The 24,983-nt window shown below is 45.8% G+C and overlaps 1 protein-coding gene across 1 annotated transcript in view; it reads right to left on the bottom strand.

The window, feature by feature from the left end:
- The window catches only part of MIB1 (mindbomb E3 ubiquitin protein ligase 1), a 262,296-nt gene extending 237,581 nt beyond the window's left edge, over positions 1-24,715 (bottom strand). Inside the window, 1 exon segment of the mRNA XM_030213434.1 lies at positions 24,302-24,715. Coding sequence (XP_030069294.1) covers positions 24,302-24,530 — 229 coding nt within the window. The 5' untranslated portion in view covers positions 24,531-24,715.
- Between the last annotated feature and the right edge of the window lie 268 nt (positions 24,716-24,983).

Raw genomic sequence — 24,983 nt, 5'->3', positions numbered from 1 at the left:
TGATTTATCATAATTGACTTTAAATCCAGACATTTCCCCAAAAACTTTGATCTCTTTGCAGATGTTTGTTAACGACACCTCTGGGTGACTCACGTAAAAAAGAATGTCGTCTGCAAACAGAGCTATTTTATGTTCCCTATCCCCCACACAGAGGCCCTTTATTTGAGCTGTCTCCCGAACCTTCTGTGCGAGAGGCTCGATCGCAATGGCAAAAAGCAAGGGAGAGAGGGGGCAGCCCTGTCTGGTACCCCTTTGTATCTGCACTTGATCTGAATACCCTCCATTCGCCTTTATCCTGGCCACAGGTCTCGCATACAATCCCCTTAGCCATGATATGATTCCTGGCCCAAATCCCATGGCTTTTAATACCTCCCACAGGTAAATCCACTCAACCCGATCAAAGGCCTTTTCTGCGTCAGTTGTTAACAGCACCAAAGCCTCCTCCCTATTTTGGCCCTCCCAAACAATATTTAGGGTTCTCCTTATGTTATCAGCTACTTGTCTCTTAGGTATAAAACCTGCTTGATCCGTGTGGATTAACTGAGGGAGAAATTTATTAATCCTCTCTGCCATTACCTTGGCTAATATTTTAATATCTATATTTATGAGAGAAATTGGCCTATATGAACCACATATTGTTGGGTCTCGCCCAGGTTTGGGAAGAACTGAAATCCCCGCCTCATACATGCTCCTCGGTAGGGTCCCTGATTTGAAGCATTCGTTCCCTACCCGCACTAATAGTGGCCTTAGCTCCTGTCCCAGTATCTTATAGAATTTAGCCGTGTACCCGTCAAGTCCAGGTGCTTTACCCCCTTTCAAGCCCTTAATAATTTTATCTATCTCATCTGCCGTTATGGGTTTGTCCAGGGACTCCCTCTGTTGCTCAGTTAGGCTACTTAATCCTAACCCACCTAGATATTCTTGAATCTTCTCCACTGTAATTTTCGCTTCTGATGAGTAAAGAGCTGCATAATATCGGGCAAATTGTTCCCTAATTTCTTTGTCTTGATACATCAAACCGTCTCCCGCTCCCTTTATTTTATAGTGTTTCCCACTACCCTTTGCCGCAAATTGCGTGCCAACATCCTGCCAGCTTTATTGCTGAATTCAAAAAATTTTTGTTTTATTAACTTTCTATGGTATTCCATCTGTCTAATTTGTATTTGTTGTAGCTCTGCCCTGCATTCTCGCAGCTCCCTTATCGCTTCAGGACACCGCCCTCCCTGATGTTGGGCTTCCAAAAAAGCCAATCTTTGTCGTACCCTCAATTCCTGGACTTGACCCTCTTTTTTCCGTTGACTACCTTTCTTAATCAAATGACCTCTTACCACCACCTTCAAGGCGTCCCATAGGGTTCCATCCGTTACATCCCCTGTATCATTGTCCTCCATATATTCCCATATCACCCTTCGAATTTCCCCACATGCCTCTGCAGAATCAAGTAAGGATTCATTTAATCTCCAAAATGTTTGTCCCCGTTCTCTCCCCAATCCCTTCCATGAGATCCATATAGGGGCATGGTCCGAGGTATGTATGCTCCCAATATCAGAGTCCCGAACCTTACCCCATAAGTTGCGGGATCCCCAGATTGTATCTATCCGTGTGTATGAGCGCTGCGCATGTGAGTAGAAGGAGTAGGTCCGCTGTCCGGGGTGTTGCATTCTCCAGACATCGATTAAATCTAGCTCCTTAACCAGTCTTAGTAATTTAGACGTATTAGCCTGTCTACCACCCTTCCTGCCCTTAGAGTAGTCAAGATCTGTTAATGCCCAATTGAAATCTCCCCCTAAAATTACATTGCCCGTCACAAATTGGAGTAAATCTAACCTTAGGGTCTCAAAAAATGCCCCCTGTCCCTCATTGGGTGCATAGATATTCACCAAAGTAATTAGCTGGTTATTGATCTTACCTTTAACCGCAATGCACCTGCCCTGTTTTTCTGAATAGGTCTGTTCATGAACAAAAGGGACCGTATCTTTTATATAGATTGCAAGACCTCCTTTTTTCCCCCCTCTAGGGTCCGCCAAAAAGTAGCTCTTCCCCAAATTCTTATATTGTATTAACCGCTCATCCTTCTTTTGAATGTGTGTCTCCTGCAACATACTGATATCCCATTGCATTTTACGAATTTCCCTGTTTATGATACTTCTTTTTTCTGGAGTATTCATGCCATTTACATTCCATGAACCAACTGTTATCCCTCCCACCTCCCCTTCCCTCCCCTGTCCCACCCCCCTCCCCGAAAATCCCCTCGTCTGTTCACTAGCCTTAACTGCCAGTGATATCCCTAAGGACGTGTCGTTCCGATGGGTTCCCTTTCCATTCTTTATCCCCAACATACCCCATCACTCATCAACATACATCATTCTTTTCCCCATTCATGCTCCCATATATCCCCTATATGCCAAAACCTTTTGTAAATCTTAACAGTAAGTCCCTGGTTGTAGAAGTGTTTTTACTCAGCTTTAACTCCGGGCCATTGCCCTCCAGCATTTTTTCCTTTTCAGGTGCCTGCAGCCGTTTCAGTCTCACTGTCCACACGTGGTGGACTCTTGTTAGTTCTTCCTCCACCCCGTGTGATCCAGCCCCCCTTACTATTAGGGGGCCTGTCTTTGCTGAAATTCTGGGAAGCCTCAGGTATCTCCGGCAGGTCCGTACATCCCAGTGCAGCCAGAATCTTCCATGCTCCCTCAGGTTGCAAGATTTTCTTTGTCTGGCTTCCCACTGTTAGCAACAAACCCTTAGGATATATCCATCTGTAGCGCAGACCCGCTTTTTGCAGGTATCTCGTAATATCCTTAAAATCTCGTCTCTTTTGCAGAGTAGATCTCGCCAGGTCCTGAAAAATCTGCACTTGGACATTGCGCCATTTGATTTCTCCCAATGCACGTGCTTTTCTCCACACCGCTTCCTTCACCTGAAACTCATGGAAGCATGCCACGATGTCTCGAGGGAAATCCCCCCGCTGCGGCCCCAAGCTCCGATGAGCTCTATCAATTTTTATTGCAGGCCGTTCTAATCCTTCTTCAGGATCCGCTCCCTGCTCCAAAATAAAGTCACAAATCTCTCGCACCACTTTCTCCGCATCCCTGAATTGCATTTCCTCAGGGATGCCTTTAATTCTCAAGTTACACCGCCGCGAGCGGTTCTCCAAGTCTTCCAAACGTTGCTCCATGAGTTTTCTTTCTTGCTGTTCTTTAAAAGCACTCTTCCTCAAAGTTTGCAATTCTCCCGCCATCGTTTCAATCCGCTCCTCCGTCTCTACCATTCGGCCGCCCATATCTTTCACTTCTTCGCGGAGTTCCGTAACTGCAGCTTGAATGCTTTTCCTAGTATTAATCATCTCTGTTTTAAGTTCTTTAAACCATCGTATAATTTCGCTCCGCTCTACTTCAATCTCACCAGCGACTTGCTCCTCGTTTTCATTATCAGACTCCATTTCGTCCGGCGCCATTTTTGCTCCACGCGGGGGAAGTGGTGTTTTCGCCTTACTCGCTACTCTCGGCGATTCCCCTGCATATTTAAATTTTGCCAATTTCTTTTTGGCCGCCATTTACTATAGCTGCTTTGCTTCTTCTTTTGCGGGGAATCCCTCGCGCTTTATCGGGGTTTCTCACACTTTTTTAATCCGTAACCCGCGGAGCTCTACAACCAGGCTACCGGCTACATCGGTGACGTCACTTCCTCCCCCAGAGTGGTAGTTATTTTAAAGTACATGAGTTACAGAATGAATTAAGTGGTTAAAAGGAGAAATTAAGTGTCCTAGTTTGGTAGAAGTTTCGTTGTGTTGCATATTTCGGGTATTTAGGTTAGATAGTTGTGGTATGCCTTCTTGAATAAATTGGTCTTTAATGATTTCCGAAAGATTATGTCATGCATTGATTTCAAGACGTTTGGTAATGCATTCCATAGTTGTGTGCTTATATAGGAGAAGCTGGTTACGTATGTTGATTTGTATTTTAGTCCTTTGTAGCTTGGGTAGTGGAGGTTAAGGTACGTGCGTGCTGAACTTTTTCAGTTTCTGGTTGGTAGATCTACTAGGTCTGCCATGTAGGTCGGAGTCTCACTGTGGATAATTTTGTGGACCAGGGTGCAGATTTTGAATGCAATTCATTCTTTGATTGGGAGCCAATGTAGTTTTTCACGTAGGGGTTTAGCGCTTTCGTATTTTGTTTTTCCAAATATGAGTCTGGCTGCAGTTTTTTGGGCAGTTTGAAATTTCCTCTTAATTTGTTCTTTGCATCTGGCGTAGATTGAGTTGCAATAGTCTAAGTGACTTAGCACCAGTGATTGTACCAATCTGCGGAATATTTCCCTTGGGAAGAAAGGTTTTATTCGTTTAAGTTTCCACACTGAGTGGAACATTTTCTTTGCTGTATTTTTCGCCTGGCTTTCTAGTGTTAGGTTTCGGTCGATGGTGACTCCAAGTATTTTCAGGCTGTCTGAGACAGGTAAAGTGTAGTCTGGGGTGTTTATACTAGTTGGTTTGTTCGTATTGTATTGTTGAGTTTTAGTTGAAATGCATCTGCCCATGAGTTCATGATTTGAAGGCTGAGTTTGATTTTGTTTGTGATTTCTGTTGGATCGTGTTTAAACAGGATGTAAATCGTAACATCGTCTGTGTAGATGTATGGGTTGAGGCCTTGGTTGGACAGGGATTTGGCTAGTGGAGTCATCATTAGATTAAAGATGGTTGGCGATAGTGGTGAGCCTTGGGGTACTCCACATTCTGATTTTCATTGTGGTGAGATATTCGAATTGGATATTACTTGGTATGTTCTAGTGGTTAGGAAGCCCTTACAGGTACTTTCTTGGTAGTCTAAAAGATGGACAAATCAGTAGGTTCCCAGAAAACACACTTATGAGATTTATAATGTATTATACATTTGCAGGACAATTTAAAACAAAAGGTAACCCCAATCTGGAGCTCTCCAGGATGGAGCAACAGAAATGGCTTATATCTTCTTTGAGTTTAATACAAAACAACACATCTTTTTCATGTGTGCTTCTCTAGTTTTTTTGGGGGGTTTTTTTTTTTTGGGGGGGGGGTTAGATATACTGAAGTAGGTACTGAATTGTCAAAATATGGTTCCACGTAGAGTCTGATTTTATCTGGATTGACTTTGGACAATTAAATTGGATTTTATCTATATTGACATCTAGTGTTTGGTTCCTTTCTGGTAGACCATTGGTCATTTCCAACTCTTTCCTGTTTGCTTTTGTCCACATAGGGAATGCGCCTCCTTGGTGTTCCTGTGAAGAACCAAGGCCAGAGCCAAGCAGACTTCTATGGTCTGTGTCCCATATATGACAAGACAGTTTAGGATGGGCTAGAAAGGGCTTTGACAGCAACTCCAGTAGTTGGAATATGAGGACAATGCCAAATGGACTTCTATGGTCTATGTACCAGAAATGACAAAGAAAAACCATGATCAAGTATTATTATACCTCATTCATTGTTGGCTGAATCATGAATTAAGTGACTGTTAAAATAACTGAACAGTCCATCCAGTTTGCATATCTGCTATCATCTACTGTATAGTTATGTAAAAGGTGAAATTAGTTCCTACCTGCTAATTTTATTTCCTTTAGTCCCTCCGGACCTGCCCAGCTAAAACTGATGGGTTGTGCATGCCTTCCAGCAGGTGGAGACTGAGAACAAAGAATCTTGAGAGAGCTAATAAGAGCCCAGCTCAGCCCTATCAAGTCTCAGTATATCAGTAACAAAGCAAACAAAGCAGAAGAAAGAAAAACCACCATCTGTGCTCTGCTGTGCTACAGCCACTCATAGAAAGAGCTAGAAGTATGCTGGCAATGGACCAACACCAAATAACATCTTAATGTAACTTAATGTAACTTTGCACATAAGCAAAGAACAGAGTTTTGGCTTTGCTTTTTTTTTTTTAACCATTAAGAAGTACTTTATTCCACAAAGAAAACAATCATACACCAAACCAAATCTGAAGTAATTACAATGGTGCAGGGAGGGTGCTGGATTGGTTCGGAGGGACTAAAGGAAAGAAAATTAGCAGGTAGGACCTAATTTCACCTTCCTTATCAACCCCCTGGACTGGCCCAGCTGAAACTGATGGGAAGTATCAAAGAAGTCTAATTCGGGAGGGGCCCTAACAGCCCCACCGTCAACACCCACTGACCAAAAACTGCATCTCTACTCGCTTGAACATCTACTCTACAATGCTTGACAAAAGAATGTAAAGAAGATCACGTAGCTGTCTTGCAAATATCTACCGGACACACTAAAGAAAACTCCACCCAAGACGCCGCCTATCCCCGCACAGAATGAGCTTTAATTGCTTCCGGAACGGACTTGTTCTTTAAAGTATATATGAAGTAATCATTTCCTTGATCCATCTGGCTAAAGTAGCCTTAGATGCCGCCAAACCTCTACAATCAACTCCAAGGTGCACAAAGAGACGGTCCGGTCCGAATGTCTAAAGTCCTCAGTTCACCTTATACAGTATAGGCTTTCAACACTCTGCGAACATCTGGCTTACACAAATATCTCTGCTCGTCCAATCCTCTGGAAGCCCCTAGGGAAGGCAGGACCAGAGACTGATATGAAAAGCCATCAAAAGCTTAGGTAGAAACAAGGGAACTAGTCTAAAGAATACATGATCACTGAAGAACTGCAAAAAAGGCGCTCTACAAGATAAAGCCTTGCGGAAGAAACAGCTACTAAAAACACTGCCTTCAAAGTAAGATCTTTGAGAGATATGGAGACTAAGGGCTCAAATGAAGCCTGTATCAAAGTCGAAAGCACAAGATTAAGATCCCATGAAGGAAAAGAAAAACACTGAGGCAGGCATAAAACTTGAACTCCCTTGAGAAAACGAATAATATCCAGATGACTACTTAAGAGTTTACCCTTCACTCGTCCTCGAAAAGAAGCTAAGGCTGCGAGTTGAACTTTAAGCGAAGCCAATGCTAAACCTTTATCCATACCACCTTATAGGAAATCTAGTACTTGCGATATTGTAGCCTGAAAAGGAGAAAATCCCCGTACCTCACACCATGCCTCAAAAATTTTCCAAACCCAGATATAAGCCAAGGAAGTAAATCGATGATGAGAACGTTAACAGTGCCAATAACCTCTGCTGAATAGTCACGCTTCCTTAACCTACCCATTCAAGAGTCAAGCCGTAAAACAAAATCGTTCAGGATTTGGAATAACTACTGGCCCTTGGGACAAGAGGTCTATCTCCTCCGAAAAAACGAAGACCAGTTTGTATTAGAAGACGTTTTAGATCTGCATACCAAGGACATCTTGGCCAATCGGGAGCTACTAGGATCACTAGGCCCTTGTGCTTTTCTATTCATTGAATGAGATGACCTAGCAACGGCCAGGGAGGAAACGCATACAGAAGACCCTGCAGCCACAGATGGATTAACGCATCTAATCCCTCGGAAGACTGGTACTCAAAACATTCCTCAGACAGCGGCTTTGGAGATAGTATATAGAACATTGGAAAAAAGATCCACTACAACTCATGTTACTACTCCTTTCTTGATGCAGTTGGTAAAAATGGTTCTATTGAAAAATTATTTCCTTTTTGAATCTACCTACTATGCTCAAATACATGGAGTCGCCATGGGCACAGCAGCGGCACCGAGCATAGCAAATCTGTATGTAAGTACTTTTGAAGAAACTTACTTATATACTTCAGGGTGGTTCCAACATATTAAGATCTGGCACCGATTTATTGATGACATCTTCTTTATTTGGACATCATCTCAAGACTCTTTGCAGCATTTTAAAATTTTGGATTTTTTAGTTGGATACGATAGTTCCTAATGGACTCAATGACTTCACTGAATGGAACACTGTCATTTGAATTTCTATCCACGTACCAATATTTAACCAGTTTGCAGTAAGATGTTTGTATATTACCTTGCAAACTAATCCAAACGTAGGGGAGCGTTATGACATCATTTCCTGCCAGGGAACATATATAAAAAGCCTTTGCTCTTTCCGAGCCGTGCACCATCAGAGTAGGGGCACTTTTCTCTTTTCTTTTGTTTAGTGAAACTTTAGCAATTTACATCTCGAGTTCCTGAAGAAGATTTATCGAAACCCTGCAGAGTCGGACTCACTATGATTCTGCTAAAGAAGGCAACACATCGAGACGTGTAGCATAGGGAAGTTGGGACGCTGAGATATATACAAAATTGGAATCGCTCAATGTTGAGAAACGCAGTACCGGTGTACTGCCGAATGAAGTAGAAAGACGTGGACATGAATTGGATACCATCCGGGTGTGTGCACACACCCGAGAAAATTAAGTTAAGTGCGCCTATAGTTAAGGTTTATTGTTGAAACTACTGAGAACATTATATCAAAGGTTGATTTGATATAGAGATAGCACACAAGTGTGATTAAGAGTGTATGAAAGTTGAATATCTGCCACTTCATTGAAAGTTGCCAGATAATGTGAACTGTGTGCATGAGTTTCAGGGCCGTGCCAAGGGTCTCTGGCGACCCCCTGCAGACTACCAGTTGGCGCTCCCCCCCCCCCCCCACCTGCCTGGCTCCAAGGCAGCGATTCCCCTCTCTCCACTGCCCTACATGGGAGCGGGAGGGCAGGGTAAGCACGCAGCGGCGGCGCCCCCCAGAGGATAGCGGCCCCCTGCGGCGCTTACCCCGCTTACCGCATCAGCACGGCCCTGATGAGTTTAATGGAGAAATTGATAGGATTGACCTAGCAATTAAGTTAACAATATTAATATTTCTTGCAGGTGAAGTGTTTATTATTATTTAAAGAAGAGCACTGGTGTGTATTTGCTCACATAAAAATTAAAAATCCTTTGGGGAAGTTCTATGATCGAGAAACTTGTCCACCCTTAGAGTCGAAATCTACTTCGTAATATAGCCCCGCTTGGGTGAGTTAACACTATGAGAACTTCTCCTTTATTCACAAAAATTTTCTTTACATGTTTTCTGGGTCAATCCTTTCACTGTTTTGTCTCCCTAAGATTATACAGTACTCTGGTTCTCTATAAGTGATAAGTAAACTCTTGACCAGCTTGTACAAATCTCCAAACAATAGAGACCCCAAAATGGAAACTTACTCAGTTTGGACTTTGAAGCCATATCCGCAGACCAACCTCTGAACCAAAGAGTCCTGCGGTCCGACACTCCCGAAGCCATGGATTTAGCAGAAGCCCAGGGTAAAACATAGAGGGCATCTGAAATAAAAGCAGAGCCCATCTCAATCTTAGCTACCTCTTGATCTTTCAGAGAAATATCATCTCTCTCTATATCCAATACTCTTTCCAACCATTGGAAACAAGCACAGGCCACCAGAGCCCCAGAGATGGCCACCTGAATACCTAAAGCTGAAACATCAAAAGCATGCTTCAAAAGAGACTCTACTCGTCAGTCCTGCGGGTCCATAAGGGCCGTACCCCCATCCACCAGGACCGTATTCTTCTTAATCACTGTAAATACCACCGCATCCACTACCGGAGGTTTGAGCCAATCCTTATCTTGATCGGAAACTGGACATAAGCGTACCATAGAACAAGCCAACCTGAAAGGAGCATGAGGCATGTCCCACTATGCCTGGACTAAATCCCTAATATCTTGAAGTATAGGAAACGACCTACCAGATTTACGTACCCCTCTGACTAAAGGGTCCACTGAACGGCGCACAACCGGATCCTGCTCCTCTTCAAAATGTAAAGTGTCTGCTACTAAGGCAATTAATTCTTGTAAGTCTTTTTTTATGAAAGACTCTGGCTACGGAAGGATCCTCCCCCAATGTTAAATCCTCTGTAACAGCAAAAGAATCTTCTCTCCTATCACATCCCTCAGAATCCAGAAGCAAATTATCTCCCTCACCAAGAGATTCAAATTCTATACCTGCTTCAAAACCATGGTCAACCCAGGAAACTCAAAGTCCCTTAGAACCTCAAACAGAGGCCTGAACTGGTTCCACTGGCTAAGGAGAAGACTTGCACAACAGAAAAGCATTATACATAGCCAATACAAAATCAGGAAGGAAACCTGCCTGTGGAACTTCTGCCTGCAATCCCCCTGGAAGTACCTGCAGCTGAGTCTGCTTAGCAGCACGCACCAGGCACAAGAGCATTTCAGACTGGGCATTCAAAATGGCGGACATTCCCGCCAAAACTGGCACCAGAGACACTGTAACAGCTGTCCTCCCATCCCAAAATAGCCGAACCAGAGATAACCGGTACCTCTGTCTACTCTGTAGCTGCAGACCCCGCCAGAATCTCGGTTTCCAACGCGGTGCAGACTTTACAAATTCCATCTGCTGCAACAATGCAGCGCTGACAGACTGCACTGCGTCGAAGTATTTGTGACATGGCCGCCAAAGAAACCACGCTCCAAAGCACACTGGAGTAAACCAGCCAAGCAGAGAATGAAAGAGAACAAAAAAATAATTTAAGCAAGGGCGGTTTAGCGCTGGTCAGCTGTTTTGGGAGGGGGGGTTTGGGGGGGGGTTTACGTGTCTGTCCCCCGCAGTTTTACAACAACCTTCCCTTGAAGGAGTGTAGACCAGCCTTTTTTAAAACAACTAAAATTAAGGTAAAGGAAGGCTCAGGGTAAGAACGAGGGGGGAACATGGTCACCCGAGTGTACATTCCTGAGGCAAAAGAAAACCCCCACAGGTTTCAGCCTCGCCAGCCAATATTCCGCAGCAAAGCACAGAGAGAGAAAAAAATAGAAAGTAATAAGTTAAAATTAAAATTATATAGAATATGAAAAAGGAAGGAAAAGAAAAGAGAGACTGAAGGGCTCACCGTCTTTCATCTGCTGGAGACTGAGAATACTGAGACTTGATAGGACTGAGCTGGGCTCTTACTGGCTCTCGTAGGATTCTTTGTTCTCAGTCTCCACCTGCTGGAAGGCATGCACAACCCATCAGTTTCAGCTGAGCCAGTCTAGAGGGACGATAAGGAAATAGCAAATTTACTGATCTTTCATATTTAGGTACCCAACTTGATTTCACACTTGGATGTTTTAGCATTACTCAATTAAGATCCGACATGGAGCACAGCAAGTTAATACAATACATTCACATGGACACAATCAAAATGGATCCAACCAAAGCCACTGTAGACAAAAGGAGGAAATGGTTGTTCAATCATCCAATCACAGAGAAAAGACAAATGTATGGTTTATTCTAGGGGAGGGGGGGAGGGAAGTTTGTGCCATTGTTCCAAACCTTAATGTTCCTTCTAGGAAAAGCCAAAAAGGCTCACTTGCATAGGCATAAAGGAGTCTGTACAATAGATAAAATTACTGTATTTTGAGCAAAAAGCAATACAGCACTACCTGAAGCTTTTTAATACTTAAAGTACTACTGCAAGCTCACAGTGTGCAAGATCCCATGTGTACTTTAACAATGCCTCTGATACAAAAAGTATTCACAATTGACATTATGAAGAAAAGAAAAGTTACAACATATCAGAAAACCTTGTAGCTCAATTACAAATAGAGAAAGTGTGTTATACCTTCAGGCTAAGTTAAAAGTTGAAAATTGTAGCTTTCAAAATTAAATAGTGTCCTACAAAACTTCTTCATAAATCAGGCAGTCAAAACAAAGAAAAAAGAAACTATTCAACATTAGAAACATAGAAACATGACGGTAGATAAAGGCCATATGACCCATCCCAGTCTGCCCATCCTCTGTAACCCCCAATTCTACCTGTTCCTAAGCGATCCCACATGCTTATCCCATGCCTTTTTAAATTCTGGAACAGTCCTTGACTCCACCACCTCCACCGGGAGGCCATTCCACGCCTCCACCACCCTGTCTGTGAAATAATATTTCCTTAGGTTACTCCTAAGCCTATTCTCTCTTAACTTTGTCATATGCCCCCTCATTCCAGAGCTCTCCTTCATTTGGAAAAGTCTCTCTTCCTGTACATAAATGCCCTTGAGATATTTAAACGTTTCTATCATGTCTCCTCTCTCCCTCCTCTTTTCCAGCGTATACATGTTGAGGTTCATAAGCCTGTCCCTATAATTTTTAATTCAAGACCGCTTACTAATTTCGTAGCCGCCCTCTGGACAGACTCCATCCTGTTTATATCTTTCCGTAGGTGCGGTCTCCAGAACTGCACGCATTACTCCAAATGGGGCCTCACCAGAGACTTATACAACGGCACTATCACCTCCTTTTTATTGCTGGTCATGCCTCTCTTTATGCACCCAAGCATCCTTCTGACTTTGGCTGTCGCTTTTTCTACCTGTTTGAAAGCTTTAAAGTCATCAGACACAATCACCCCCAAGTCCCGCTCTTCCTTTGCACACTGAAGCACTTCACCCCCCTATACTGTACTGTTCCCTCAGATTTTTACAACCCAATTGCATGACCCTGCATTTTTTGGGATTAAACCTTAGTTGCCAAATATCGGTCCATTTCTCCAGCTTCGCTAGGTCCTTCCTCATGTCATTTACACCCTCCAGGGTGTCCACCCTGTTGTAGAGTTTAGTATCATCTGCAAAGAGGCAAACCTTACCAGACAGCCCTTCTGCAACATCGTTCACAAAGACGTTAAAAAGAGTCAGCCCTAGGACCGATCCCTGTGGTACTCCACTGACATCCTTTTCTTCAGAGCAAGCTCCATTTACCACTACCCTCTGTCTCCTACCATTCAACCAATTTTTAACCCGATCCGTTACTCTAGGTCCCATACTGAGGGCACTCAATTTACTTATCAGACGCCTGTGCAGAACTGTGTCAAAGGTTTTGCTGAAATCCAAGTATACCACATCAAGCGCCCCTCCCATGTCCAAGTGTTTGGTCACCCAGTCGAAGAAGACAGTCAGATTCGTCTGACACGACCTGCCACTAATGAAGCCATGCTGCCTCGGGTCCCGCATTCCATGTAGTTCAAGAAATCTCACAATCCTCTTTAGAAGCATTTCCATTACCTTACTCACCACCGAGGTCAGACTGACAGGTCTGTAATTCCCAACCTCCTCCTTACTTCCACTCTTGTGCAAAGGAACCACATCCGCCCTTCTCCAGTCCACTGGGACCACTCCAGTTTCTAAGGAATCATTGAAAAAGTCCGTCAGCGGAGCCGACAGAACTTCTCCGAGTTCCTTAAGCACCCTTGGGTGTACCCCATCAGGCCCCATCACTGTCTACTTTTAGTTTGGCAAGCTCCTCACGAACACAGTCCTCCGTAAACGGGTCTTGGTCTACCATACATCCATCCCCTTTAGTCTTTGTTTTCTGCAGCCCTACCCTCGGTTTTTCACACGTGAACACAGAGCTAAAATAATCGTTAAGCAGTTCAGCTTTATCCTTATCTTCCACATATTTCTCTCCCTCAGCTTTGAGCCTCACAATGCTATTATGGCACTTCCTCTTGTCACTTACATATCTGAAAAAGGTCTTGTCCCCCAATTTTACCGTATTAGCTATCTCTTCCTCCATTTGCCGCTTCGCTTTCCTGATAGCTTTTCCAGCTTCTCTTTGCTTATTTAGGTATTGTCTCCTGTCTTCATCTTTCTGAGTCGTCTTATAATGTGCAAGGATAGCCTCCTTTCCCTTATCTTTTCAGCTACTACATTCGAGTACCAGGAAGACCTTCTTTTCCTCTTACTTTTATGTAATTTTCTAACATAAAGGTTAGTTGCCTTTAATATAGCTCCTTTCAGTCTTGTCCATTGCTTTTCGACATCCTTCAGCTGTTCCCATCCCGCTAATTGTTCCTTGAGAAATTCCCCCATCTCGGCAAAGTTAGTTCCCTTGAAATCCAGGACCTTCAATCTCGAATGAGCCCTTTCTTCTGTTTAATATTGAACCATACCATATGATGATCACTAGATGCCAAATGGTCCGCCACCTTGACGTCAGAAACGTACTCTCCATTCGTAAGCACCAGGTCTAGAACAGCTCCATCCCACGTCGGTTCCATCACCCACTGCTGGAACAATTCTTCCTGTAGGGACTCTAAGATCTCTTTGCTTCTAGACAACCCTGCAGCCGGGACACTCGAATCAACATCCGGCATATTGAAGTCACCTATCAGTAGTACTTCCCCTTTCCTAACTATCTTGCGGATGTCTTCAATTAAGTCCCTGTCCAGTTCCTCTGACTCTGAGGGTAGTCTGTATATCATTTCCTTTCCCTCTTTCCAGTTTAACCCACAGCACTTTTTCCATACCCCATATGTCCTGCAGTTCTGTCACTTGGATATCATTCTTAGCATATAATGCTGCACCTCCACCTTTTTTCCTACTCTGTCCTTCCTGAATAGACTATAGCCAGGTATAGCAACATCCCAGTCATGGTTCTCCGTGAACCACGTCTCCATGACTGCCACTAAATCCAAATCCGCTTCCATCACTGTAGCCTCAAGATCTAGAAGTTTATTTCCCATACTACGAGCATTGGTATACAAGGCTCTCCAGATTTTCCTCTTTTTATTCACTTCTATAGAGGCATTAGATGTCCTATTTCCTTGGGGTTAATTATGGCTTTGTGGCCTTTTATACCCATCTCCATCAATTTTAGTTTAAAGCCCTCTTTAGTACTTTAGCCAGTGTGTTGCTGAAAGGGAAACCCTTCCCTTCCTTGACAGATGGACACCATCACCGCTCAGTACCTCTTGGAAAATCATCCCATGGTCTACGAAACCAAAGCACTCTCGTCGGCATCAACCACACATTTATCTCCAAGATGCGAGCTTCTCTCATTCGACCTTTACCTTCGACAGGTAAAGGTAAAATTATGTATCATACCTGATAATTTTCTTTCCATTAATCATAGCAGATCAATCCATAGACTGGTGGGTTGTGTCCATCTACCAGCAGGTGGATATAGAGAGCAATCTTTTGCCTCTCTATATGTGGTCATGTGCTACCAGGAAATCCTCAGTATAATCGATATCAAAGCTCCATCCGCAGGAATCACCAAACACAGAGAATTACACCCACAAAGGGACACTCCGCCACCCAACCACCGCCAAAGTGGGGGGGGGGGGCACCCACACCCGCCGACATGGGGGGGGGGGGGGAACTGGTATATCCTGCTACCGCAACCGCGGGAGGAGCTGGCTTAACCCATCACCGCCAAAGCGAGAGTGAAACAAAGCTACCCTACCTCCGCACGAAGCGGGGAGCACTGGCATAATTTAGTTATGAATCCAACCACCATCGAAACGGGGGGGGGGGGGGGGGAAGAAGCAGCAGCTCACTGTAACACAAAGTCGTCCCAACTCCAGGGAAATCCAAGTGGAAGAACTTGAACTCGAAGTCCTCCTGAACAGGAACTGAAGTCTAAACTTGAATCTGAAATATAACTGAACTAGAACAAACAGTACAGATATCTGGGAGGGACTATGGATTGATCTGCTATGATTAATGGAAACAAAATTATCAGGTATGATACATAATTTTACCTTCCATATCATCAAGCAGATCAATCCATAGACTGGTGGGATGTACCCAAGCAGTACTCACCCAGGGCGGGACACGGAAATCCCAGAATGCAACACTGAAGCCCCAAACTGGGCCTCGGCCCATGCTGCCACGTCCAAGCGATAATGCCGTAAGAAGGTATGAGCTGATGCCCAAGTCGCCGATCTGCGAATCTCCTCCAAGGAAACTGACCTGGACTCTGCCATCGAAGCCGCCTGTGCTCTAGTAGAATGAGCCTTCAGCTGGATAGGCAGCACCATCCCTGCGGCCACATAAGCCACCGCAATCGTTTCCTTGACCCATCGTGCCACGGTAGGTTTAGATGCCTGCAGACCCCTACGGGGGCCCGCGAACAGCACGAAGAGGTGATCCGACTTCTGGAAATTGTTGGTCACTTCGAAGTATCTGATGATAACTCGTCTAACATTCAGGCATCTGAGAGCACGATATTCCTCTGGATAATCCTCCCTACGGAAGGAGGGTAGACAAAGCTGCTGATTCACATGGAAGCGAGAAACAATCTTGGGCAGGAAGGAAAGCACTGGGCAAATAGACACTCCTGCCTCCGTGAACCGCAGGAACGGCTCTCTACACGAGAGCGCCTGGAGCTCGGAAACCCTCCTGGCTGAAGCGATTGCCACCAAAAAGACCACTTTCACAAGTCAGGTCCTTCAGAGACAGCCACGATAATGGCTCAAAGGGCGGCTTCTGCAAGGCCCGCAGCACCAGATTGAGATTCCACGTAGGCACTATCTAGTGCAGAGGAGGGTGTAGGTGATTAACCCCTTTGAGAAAACGCACCACATCTGGCTGAGAAGCCAGGGAAGCACCCTTCAGGCGACTACTGAAGCAAGCTAGAGCCGCTACCTGGACCTTAAGGAGAGCTGAGCGACAGGCCTTTCTCCAGACCTTCTTGCAGGAACGCCAACACTGAAGCAATTGGCGCCGTGAAGGGCGACAGGGATCCTGCCTCGTACCATGATACAAAGGTACGCCACACCCTGGCGTACGTAGTAGAAGTAGAGCGCTTCCGTGCTCTCAGCATAGTGGCGATGACCTTGTCCGAGAAGCCCTTCTTCTTCAGCCGCATCCGCTCAAAAGCCAGGCCGTAAGACCAAAGGGGGAGGGATCCTCCATCACCACGGGACCCCGATGTAAGAGGCCCCACTCCGCTGGAAGCTGCAGAGGACTGTCCACGGAAAGCTGGATCAGGTCCGCATACCATGGGCATCTGGGCCAGTCTGGACCCACCAGGACCACCAAGACCACCCGGCCTGGGTGTTTCGCCACCCGGCCGAGAGTTCTGCCCAGAATAGGCCAAGGCAGGAACACGTAGAGAAGCTTCTGTACCGGCCACTGCTGGAGAAGAGCATCGACCCCCAGAGATCGAGGGTCCCGTCCTCTGTTGAAGAACCGCGGCACTTGGCAATTGGCCGAGATCGCCATCAGATCCAAGGTCGACATGCCCCAGCGCTCCGTAATCTCCGAGAACACCCGGGCAGACAGCTGCCATTCTCTGGGATCCAAGGTATGGCGACTGAGAAAGTCCACCTCGACATTCAGGACTCCCGCAATGTGAGCCGCCGACAGCTGGTCCAGATTCACCTCTGCCCACTGGCATAACTTCATGGCCTTCCTGGCTAGGGGGGGCGCTCCTGGTACCTCCCTGGCGATTGACATAGGCCACCGCCTTGGCATTGTCTAACAGGATTCGAATCGGCTTTAGTATCAGTACCTGAAAAAGCGCTTGAAGCGCCAACCGAATGGCCCGAAGTTCCAAGAGGTTAATGGACCACTTCGCCTCCGCCGGCGACCATATCCCCTGCGCTGTCCTTCCTAGGCAGTGGGCTCCCCAGCCCGTCAAGCAGGCGTCCGTCGTAATGACAATCCACTCTGGGGATGTGAGAGGCATACCGGCTGACAACTTGTCCAACCTCAGCCACCAACTTAGCGCCCTTCTCACGGCCGGGTCCAGGGGAAGGCGAACTGCCTAATCCTCCGAAACCGGAGTCCAGCGCCGCAGAAGAGAGTGCTGTAGTGGTCTCATATGGGCCCTGGCCCAGGGCACTACCTCAATCATGGCCGTCATGGAGACCAACAGTTGCACATAATCCCAAGCCCGAGGAGCTGAGGAGGCTAGGAACCGGCCCACCTGGGCCTGAAGCTTGAGGCTCCAGTTGTCTGGCAGGAACACTCTGCCCACTTGGGTGTCGAACCGAACACCCAGATACTCCAGGGACTGAGACGGGCGCAGCTGACTTTTCTCCCGGTTGATGATCCATCCCAGGGAGCTCAGAAGAGCAATGACCCTGTCCGTCGCTCTCCCACACTCCGCAAAGGAGGGAGCTCGAATCAGCCAGTCGTCCAGGTAGGGATGGACTTGCACTCCTTCCTTGTGGAGATAAGCCGCAATGACCACCATCACTTTGGATAAGGTCCGCGGAGCCATAGCCAACCCGAACGGGAGGGCTCTGAACTGGAAGTGCCGGCCCAGCACTGCAAAGCGCAAGAAGCGCTGATGAGGCGGCCAGATGGGAATGTGCAGATAAGCTTCCTTGATGTCCAAGGATGCCAGGAATTCTCCTTCTTGTACCGCAGCAATCACGGAGTGGAGAGTCCCCATACGGAAATGCCGTATTCGCAAGGCCCGATTGACTCCCTTGAGGTTGAGAATAGGCCGAGAAGAGCCTCCTTTCTTTGGCACCACAAAGTAAATGGAGTAATGTCCTGTGCCACGCTGCTCTACGGGCACTAGGACCACCGCCCCAAGGCGGAGCAAGTTGTCCAGAGTCTGCTGAACTGCTGCCACTTTGAGGGGAGACTTGCAGGGAGAGTTCACGAACCCGTCTCTCAGGGGCCGGCAGAACTCCAACTTGTAGCCGTCTCTGATGACTTCTAGAACCCAAGCGTCTGAAGTTAGCCTGGTCCACTTGCCCAGAAAAGAGGACAGCCTTCCTCCTATCTGCTCTGGGCCATGGACCAGGGCCCCGTCATTGGGTACGAGACCCTGGGGGAGGACCGGAGGAAGAACCTCCTGAGCGGCAGTTTCTGCGAAAGAAATGCTGCTTCGGGGAGAACCTCTGCTTGAAGGAGGAGGAGGAGCCCGACTTGCCTGTGCGATACCGACGGGCTTCTTGAAAACGGCCCTTAGAGGAACCAGGGCGAGCACCGCTGGCCCTTGCCTTGACCTCCAGCAACCTCTTGCCTTTAGAACTGCCAAGATCCGTCATGATCTTGTCCAGCTCATCCCCGAAGAGCAGCCTGCCCTTAAAAGGCAACTTGGCTAAGTGGCATTTGGAGGCATGGTCAGTTGACCAATGCTTAAGCCATAGCCATCGACGGGCAGAGACTGTCTGAGACATACCTTTAGCCGAGGCTCTCAAAACATCGTACAATTTACGCAGGGTGCAAAGAACAAGTCATTAAGAAGCTTCAAACAGCCCAAAACACAGCAGCCAGACTCATATTTGGGAAAGCAAAATACGAAAGCGCCAAACCCTTAAGACAAAAATTACATTGGCTTCCATTAAAAGAACAAATTGCGTTCAAAGTCTGCACCCTGGTCCACAAAATTATACAAGGGAAAGCCCCGGCCTACATGACAGACCTTATAGACCTACCTGCTAGGAACGCAAAAAGATCAGCACGCACATTCCTCAACCTCCATTACCCCAACTGCAAAGGATTAAAATAGAAGTCCACATACGCAACCAGTTTCTCCTACATCTGCACGCAACTATGAAACGCACTTCCGAAGACCATAAAAACAACACAAGATTTAACTATCTTCCCAAGACTATTGAAAACTGACTTATTCAAGAAGGCATACCACAACCATCCTAATTGCTAAACAATAAGACTGAAGAATAAGACTGTACCGACCTTAATCACACGACTGAGTAACCTCACTGCTTTGAATGAACAAACACTACCACTTCTATGCAACCACACAATGCTGACTAACCTCACTGCCAAACACTATCACTTTTACCCTAATGTCGATACCTGAGCAACAACATAAGGTTGACACCTACGCAAGATCACAATGCATTCTTCTACCATGTATGTACGCACCAGAATGCAAAACCATGTGCAACTCTGTAGACCGGAAATGGCAATCGCTATTACGGCAAATGTAAGCCACATTGAGCCTGCAAATAGGTGGGAAAATGTGGGATACAAATGCGACAAATAAATAAATAAATAAAATAAAATACAGTAAGTCTGCCAAGTAAGCCAAGCCCGACTCCAGGACCGGCCAATCCGCCCTCAAGGAAGGATCCGAGGGAGAGGCCCGCTGCACCACCATCAGGCATGCCCTGGCCACATAAGAGCCGCAAACCGAGGCCTGCAAACTCAAGGCGGCCGCCTCAAAGGCTAACTTTAAGGCCGCTTCCAATGTCCTGTCCTGTGAATCCTTAAGGGCAGAGCCACCTTCCACCGGCAAAGCCGTCTTTTTTGTCACCGCAGTGATTAGAGAGTCCACTGCCGGCCAGCGCAAGGCCTCCTGTTCACCCTCTAGCAGAGAGTACAGACGAGTCATGGCCCTGGCTACCTTGAGGCTCGCTTTCTCTGCCTCCGATCCCCACGCCTCCCCACTAGCCGCGCAATCGCAGTCCGGGGAGCGCTTTTTCGCACCCTTACCATCCGACGCCATGATCCACGAGGGAAACGTTCGGGGAAACCCCTGCCCGCTAGGAAAAGGTAAAATTACTTGCTTCTTGCTCTGAGCTGCAATGAATTGTGTCCCAGTGAGCAGCTGCAAGGAAAATCTTTTCTGCTTCAAGATTGTTTTTCTTTTTTTAACGAAGCCAGCGGGAGGGGGGGGAAAAGGAGGGACCTGGCACCACCAGGTTTGCACTTGCTCACGAAGAGCCCTCAACCCCAGGTACTCAACAAAGCCTAAGTAAATAGGCGTGGAGACCAAGCCAGAGCTGCTGCGTGTGACCACACACCTGCTAGATAGAGAGAATACTGAGGATTTCCTGGTAGCACATGACCACATATAGAGAGGCAAAAGATTGCTCTCTATCTCCACCTGCTGGTAGATGGACACAACCCACCAGTCTATGAATTGATCTGCTAGATGATATGGAACGTTTTTCACAAATCAGCCAGTCAAAACAAAGAAAAAAGACACTATTCAACATTATATATAATCTGCTTTTATATCTATAAAGTAAATTTGTTTTAATGGGCAAAACAATTACAAGTGTAGTCTTGTGTCAGTTATGTTCAAAACCAGAAAGGCAAATTACTTGTTTCTCATGAATCTTCAGGTTGCTGAGAGAATATTAAGCTACTAGTAAAAAAAAGGCCCGTTTCTGTTACAAATGAAACAGGCGCTAGCAAGGTTCTCCCCCCCTTTGCCCATCACCCGACCCCCCTACCCCGGCGCATCACCAAGCCCCTCCCCCCGTACCTTCATGGACCCCCTCGCCACCGCGAATCCTAACGGTGGCCAGCCCCTGCTGCTTCTCCTTTTGAGCAGCAGGAGCCAGTAGATAAAGAAGAAAAAAAAACTCTGTCGCAAAACGCACCTCCATAGAGAACCATCTCAGATTGGCAGACGTCTCTGCAGGCGCTCCTCCTCTCCACTCTGACGTCTGTGCGTTCCTCCGGGGTCTCCCTGCAGGAGCAGTGATGTTGAGGGTAGAGGAGGAGCAGCTGCAGAGATGTCTGCCAATCTGAGATGGTTCTCTACGGAGGTGCGTTGTAGGAGATTTTGTTGTTGTTGTTGTCTTTATGTACTGGCTGCTGCTGCTGCTGAATAGGAGAAGCAGCAGCGGCAAGACAGAGTTTCTATTAGCGGTTGCGGGTGGCGAGGCGGTCGATTGGGGGGGAGGGGCTTGGTGATGCGGCAGGGGAGGGGTCGGGTGATGCGGCGAGGAGGGAAGGGGGTAGGTACACTTGTACCCCGCGGTGTCCCACTCATGGCAGGCTGGTACTTATTTTTACCTGGGGCAATGGAGGGTGTGTAGCGATTCTTAGTCACGGGGAGGAGTAGGGAAACATGCTGCGCGTGTTTCCCTACTCCTCCCCCTGCCTGGTTCATTGTTTGTTGGAGGGTGTTGCAGTCCCTTCACTCTCTGTGTTCCGCCCTCGACGTCATGACGTTTGACGCGAGGGTGGGGCATAGAGACGGTGATTTGGAAGGCTTCACCACCATGAACTAACGAACTGTTTAGGGATGACTTCAGCAGGTTGTCTTCAGAACGTTGAGGTAGCGTTTTATGTCCAGATGGGGCGTGGCTTGGGGCGTGTCTATGAGTTAGGATGAGTGGTCCTGATAGCCTAGCCTAAGAAGACTACAGGAGTTCAGTGCTTCACTGCCTTGAAGTGAGCTTCACAATGTTCGAGGTGGGATTTATTTATATAGATGATTCAGTAAGTTTGCACCACCACATTACAGGGCCCTTTTACTAAGCTGTGATAGTAAAAGGGGATTAGCGTTACGCAGGGTCCTTCTCACCCACTAAGCCCATTTCTAGTGTGGCCGTAAAATAACTTTTTTTCTAATTGTGTCATTTCAGGCCATGAACTGTTACCGTTAGCGTGTGCAGCCATTTGAAAAAATTCAGGCGGCAGTAAGGGCTCCCATGTTAAGTCCACATTAACCAGTTAACCAGCTAACACGCTGACCGTGCACTAACGCTTCCACAATCAGTCTCTGCCCCTGACATGCCCCCTCCAAAAAAATTTAAGAAATAAATACTGTGTGCGCAGAAGGGAAAACCAACATGGCATGGGCTAAAGCATTCCACATTAGGCCATTTTTTTCTACATTTGGCACAAGATAGCTCCTAAAACAGCTTAGTAAAAGGGCCCTTTTTCTGCTGAAGTTCACAAATGTGATATAAACAAAAATCAGTAATCATGTACAGGTCAGTATAAAACTTCAAAACACAAACAAAGTTAGGTTTTAGGTACAGAGGATGTTATTAAAACTATATGCATTTTATTACGCTATTATCAAATCATCTTATTACACTACAGACCTTATTCCTGCCCTTCCATCAACCTTTCCATCATCAAGTCTTACAGAACACGTTTTTCTTTTACTAAGATTCTCAATAAAACACAAAGAACACGTACTAAACGTCTATACTTAGTTATTACTCATATATGAGACAGAAAAAATGACTGAACAAGATCAGGTACATTTTTTTAGTTTTATAGCTCTTGGTAAAAGAAATATCCTAGAAAGTACTAATCATTGTTTTTAATGTGAACAGTCTAAAGCAAATTTTTCTTCCAAATGCTCAGCTGTTTCATATTTTTGTGCAATTTGCATAAGACATCACTCTTGGGAAAAATACTAACACTATAAATAAAACCTAGACACTTTAGAGATGAAATCCACAACATCAAATCCCCAGTGTCATTTCAGCCTGTTGTACTAAGTCACTGCATTTGGACTGGCTGCCCTCAAAGTTAAATAAATGTTGCTGACGACCATGCATTTCCCTTCTCATCAAGCTATTATAGACTAAATTATATGTTAGTAAATCAAACACAGAATCAATGTACTAAACTACTATATGTTTCTTTGAGGGGGGGGAGGCAAGCATGATCTGGTTTAAAGACTCTTCCAGTGCCAGCTGGTTCTAAATCTTTTGTGCAGATGGTACTTTCAGCCAGTAGCAGCAGATTGACAACTCAGCTTTGAAAACCAACGGTCAACCAATTAGTTGCTTTCTAGCTCTAGCCTCCTGACAAAAACAGGGCTACAGTATAATAGGGCTATGACCTACAATTTAAATAAGTTATAAATACATTAAGTTAGTAAAAGAGAAATACAGTCATAAAGTAAAACGCTTTTCGATACCCTAATATATACCCTTCTGTTTCATAATTTTAAAGATGTTAAGGGTTCCTTTTACAAAGCAGCACACTGAATGTGAAAAATCCCATTCCAATTCCCATGGGTTTCTTCTCATTCAATGCACGCTAATCAAAAGTGCCACTTTATAAAAGGAGCCCTAAGTGTTTAAAATTACAAATAACAAAAAAATATATATCACAAAATCACCAAGACACAAATTTTGTTTCTAGAGGAATAAGTACATGGTAATTTGAAAAATATATTTACCAAATTTTTCCTAAAGTTGCCATATTAGGCAATTTTTATCAGATTAACAATAGATTTCTTAACTAGCTTTCTATAGCTAAATCCCCCTTCCTCATGTCCCTTTTTCTTCCCAATGGCAAAACCATGAGTTCTGTAACACAGGATAATATTTAATTTTTATTGTCCGATTTATAACCAACCTTTCTGCAGAAAGCAATCAAGGTGGAGTATAAACAAAATAAAATGACACTGAAATATATGTATGTTTATTAAATATTTGATAACCCACCAATATTCCAAAGAAATTGGAAAATAGAACATCGGTAAATTATTTTCTATTTTAGTTGATCTTAACAACAGGTGGGTGTTTAGTGGCAGGACCACCAACCTGTAGAATCAACAAGAAAAAAAAAATAATGAAAACCCACAACTGCAACAGCTTACTTAAGTAATTTAAATTAAACCTGAACCCAAATAAGAATCTCACCTCCAATAAGAATTTCACATATATAGATTAAAGATAGAGAACAAATAAAGCCAAACTACCCATAAAAGCCTGCAGCAATCAATTCCATTACTTTGCTATCCAGATGTCATTGGGTCAATCAGTACCTTCTTTTGGTTTATTATTATTGTATTGCTTGCTAACCTAAAAGGGCTTATATGTAAAACTAAATAAAGCGAATTTTAAGTAAAACCATAAAGGGGGGAGGGGGGAAACCCACTTCAGAAGTAACACACCAATGCAATGTTCCCAATCTGCCCGTCTGGCGGTGACAGGCCCTGATCCCCCCCCCCCCCCTTACCGGTGGGTGCGCTGTCCAGAATGCGCAGATCGTAGGCCCCAGAGCAGCGGTAGTTAGCGGCCGTGCCGTTGTCCCAGACCACCACCACCTCCTCGGGGCTCTCGAAGCTACGCACGGTGCCCACATGCCCCTCGCCACCGTCCTGCTTGCCCCACTTCCAGTCCGGGCCCCGCGCCACCCTGGCGCCCACCCCTTCCACCATCACGCGGTTATTCCTGGAGCCGCTCATGGCCGTAGCTCCCTCCCGGGACCGGCCTCTCCTTCCTTCGCTCCGGCCCACAAATCCTTTCCAACAAGGGAACAGGCAGAGCGATGCCGCCTCTCTCCGGAAAGAAGCACCGGTGGAAGCCTAGCCCGGCTCTCACTCTCTTCGTGAACCGTTCACTCCCTCCAGCCGGTTGTTAGCCTTCACAAGACAAGACACATCGCGCAGGCGCCGTAACCACAGCGATTCCCCCCGCCAACATCCGGCCCACAGCTGAGGCTTCAGGGACGCGACTGAAAAGCTGAGGTGTAAAAGAAAAACAATGCCCGCGAGGCCTGAGCTTCTGCGCCTGCGTATTGGACAAAAAAAGAAAAACAATTACAACTCTTTTCTACTACAACAAAGCTGTGCTGCTCTCTCTGGGGAAAGAGGTGGAGGCTGTAGTAGGAGACAGATTGTGAAGCTGGGGGTGTGCTT

This window comes from Microcaecilia unicolor, chromosome 1, assembly GCF_901765095.1.
Source record: "Microcaecilia unicolor chromosome 1, aMicUni1.1, whole genome shotgun sequence".
Lineage (NCBI taxonomy): Eukaryota > Metazoa > Chordata > Amphibia > Gymnophiona > Siphonopidae > Microcaecilia > Microcaecilia unicolor.
The sequence above is the reverse complement of the archived record's forward strand: the minus strand, read 5'-3'. Positions and strand labels throughout refer to the sequence as shown.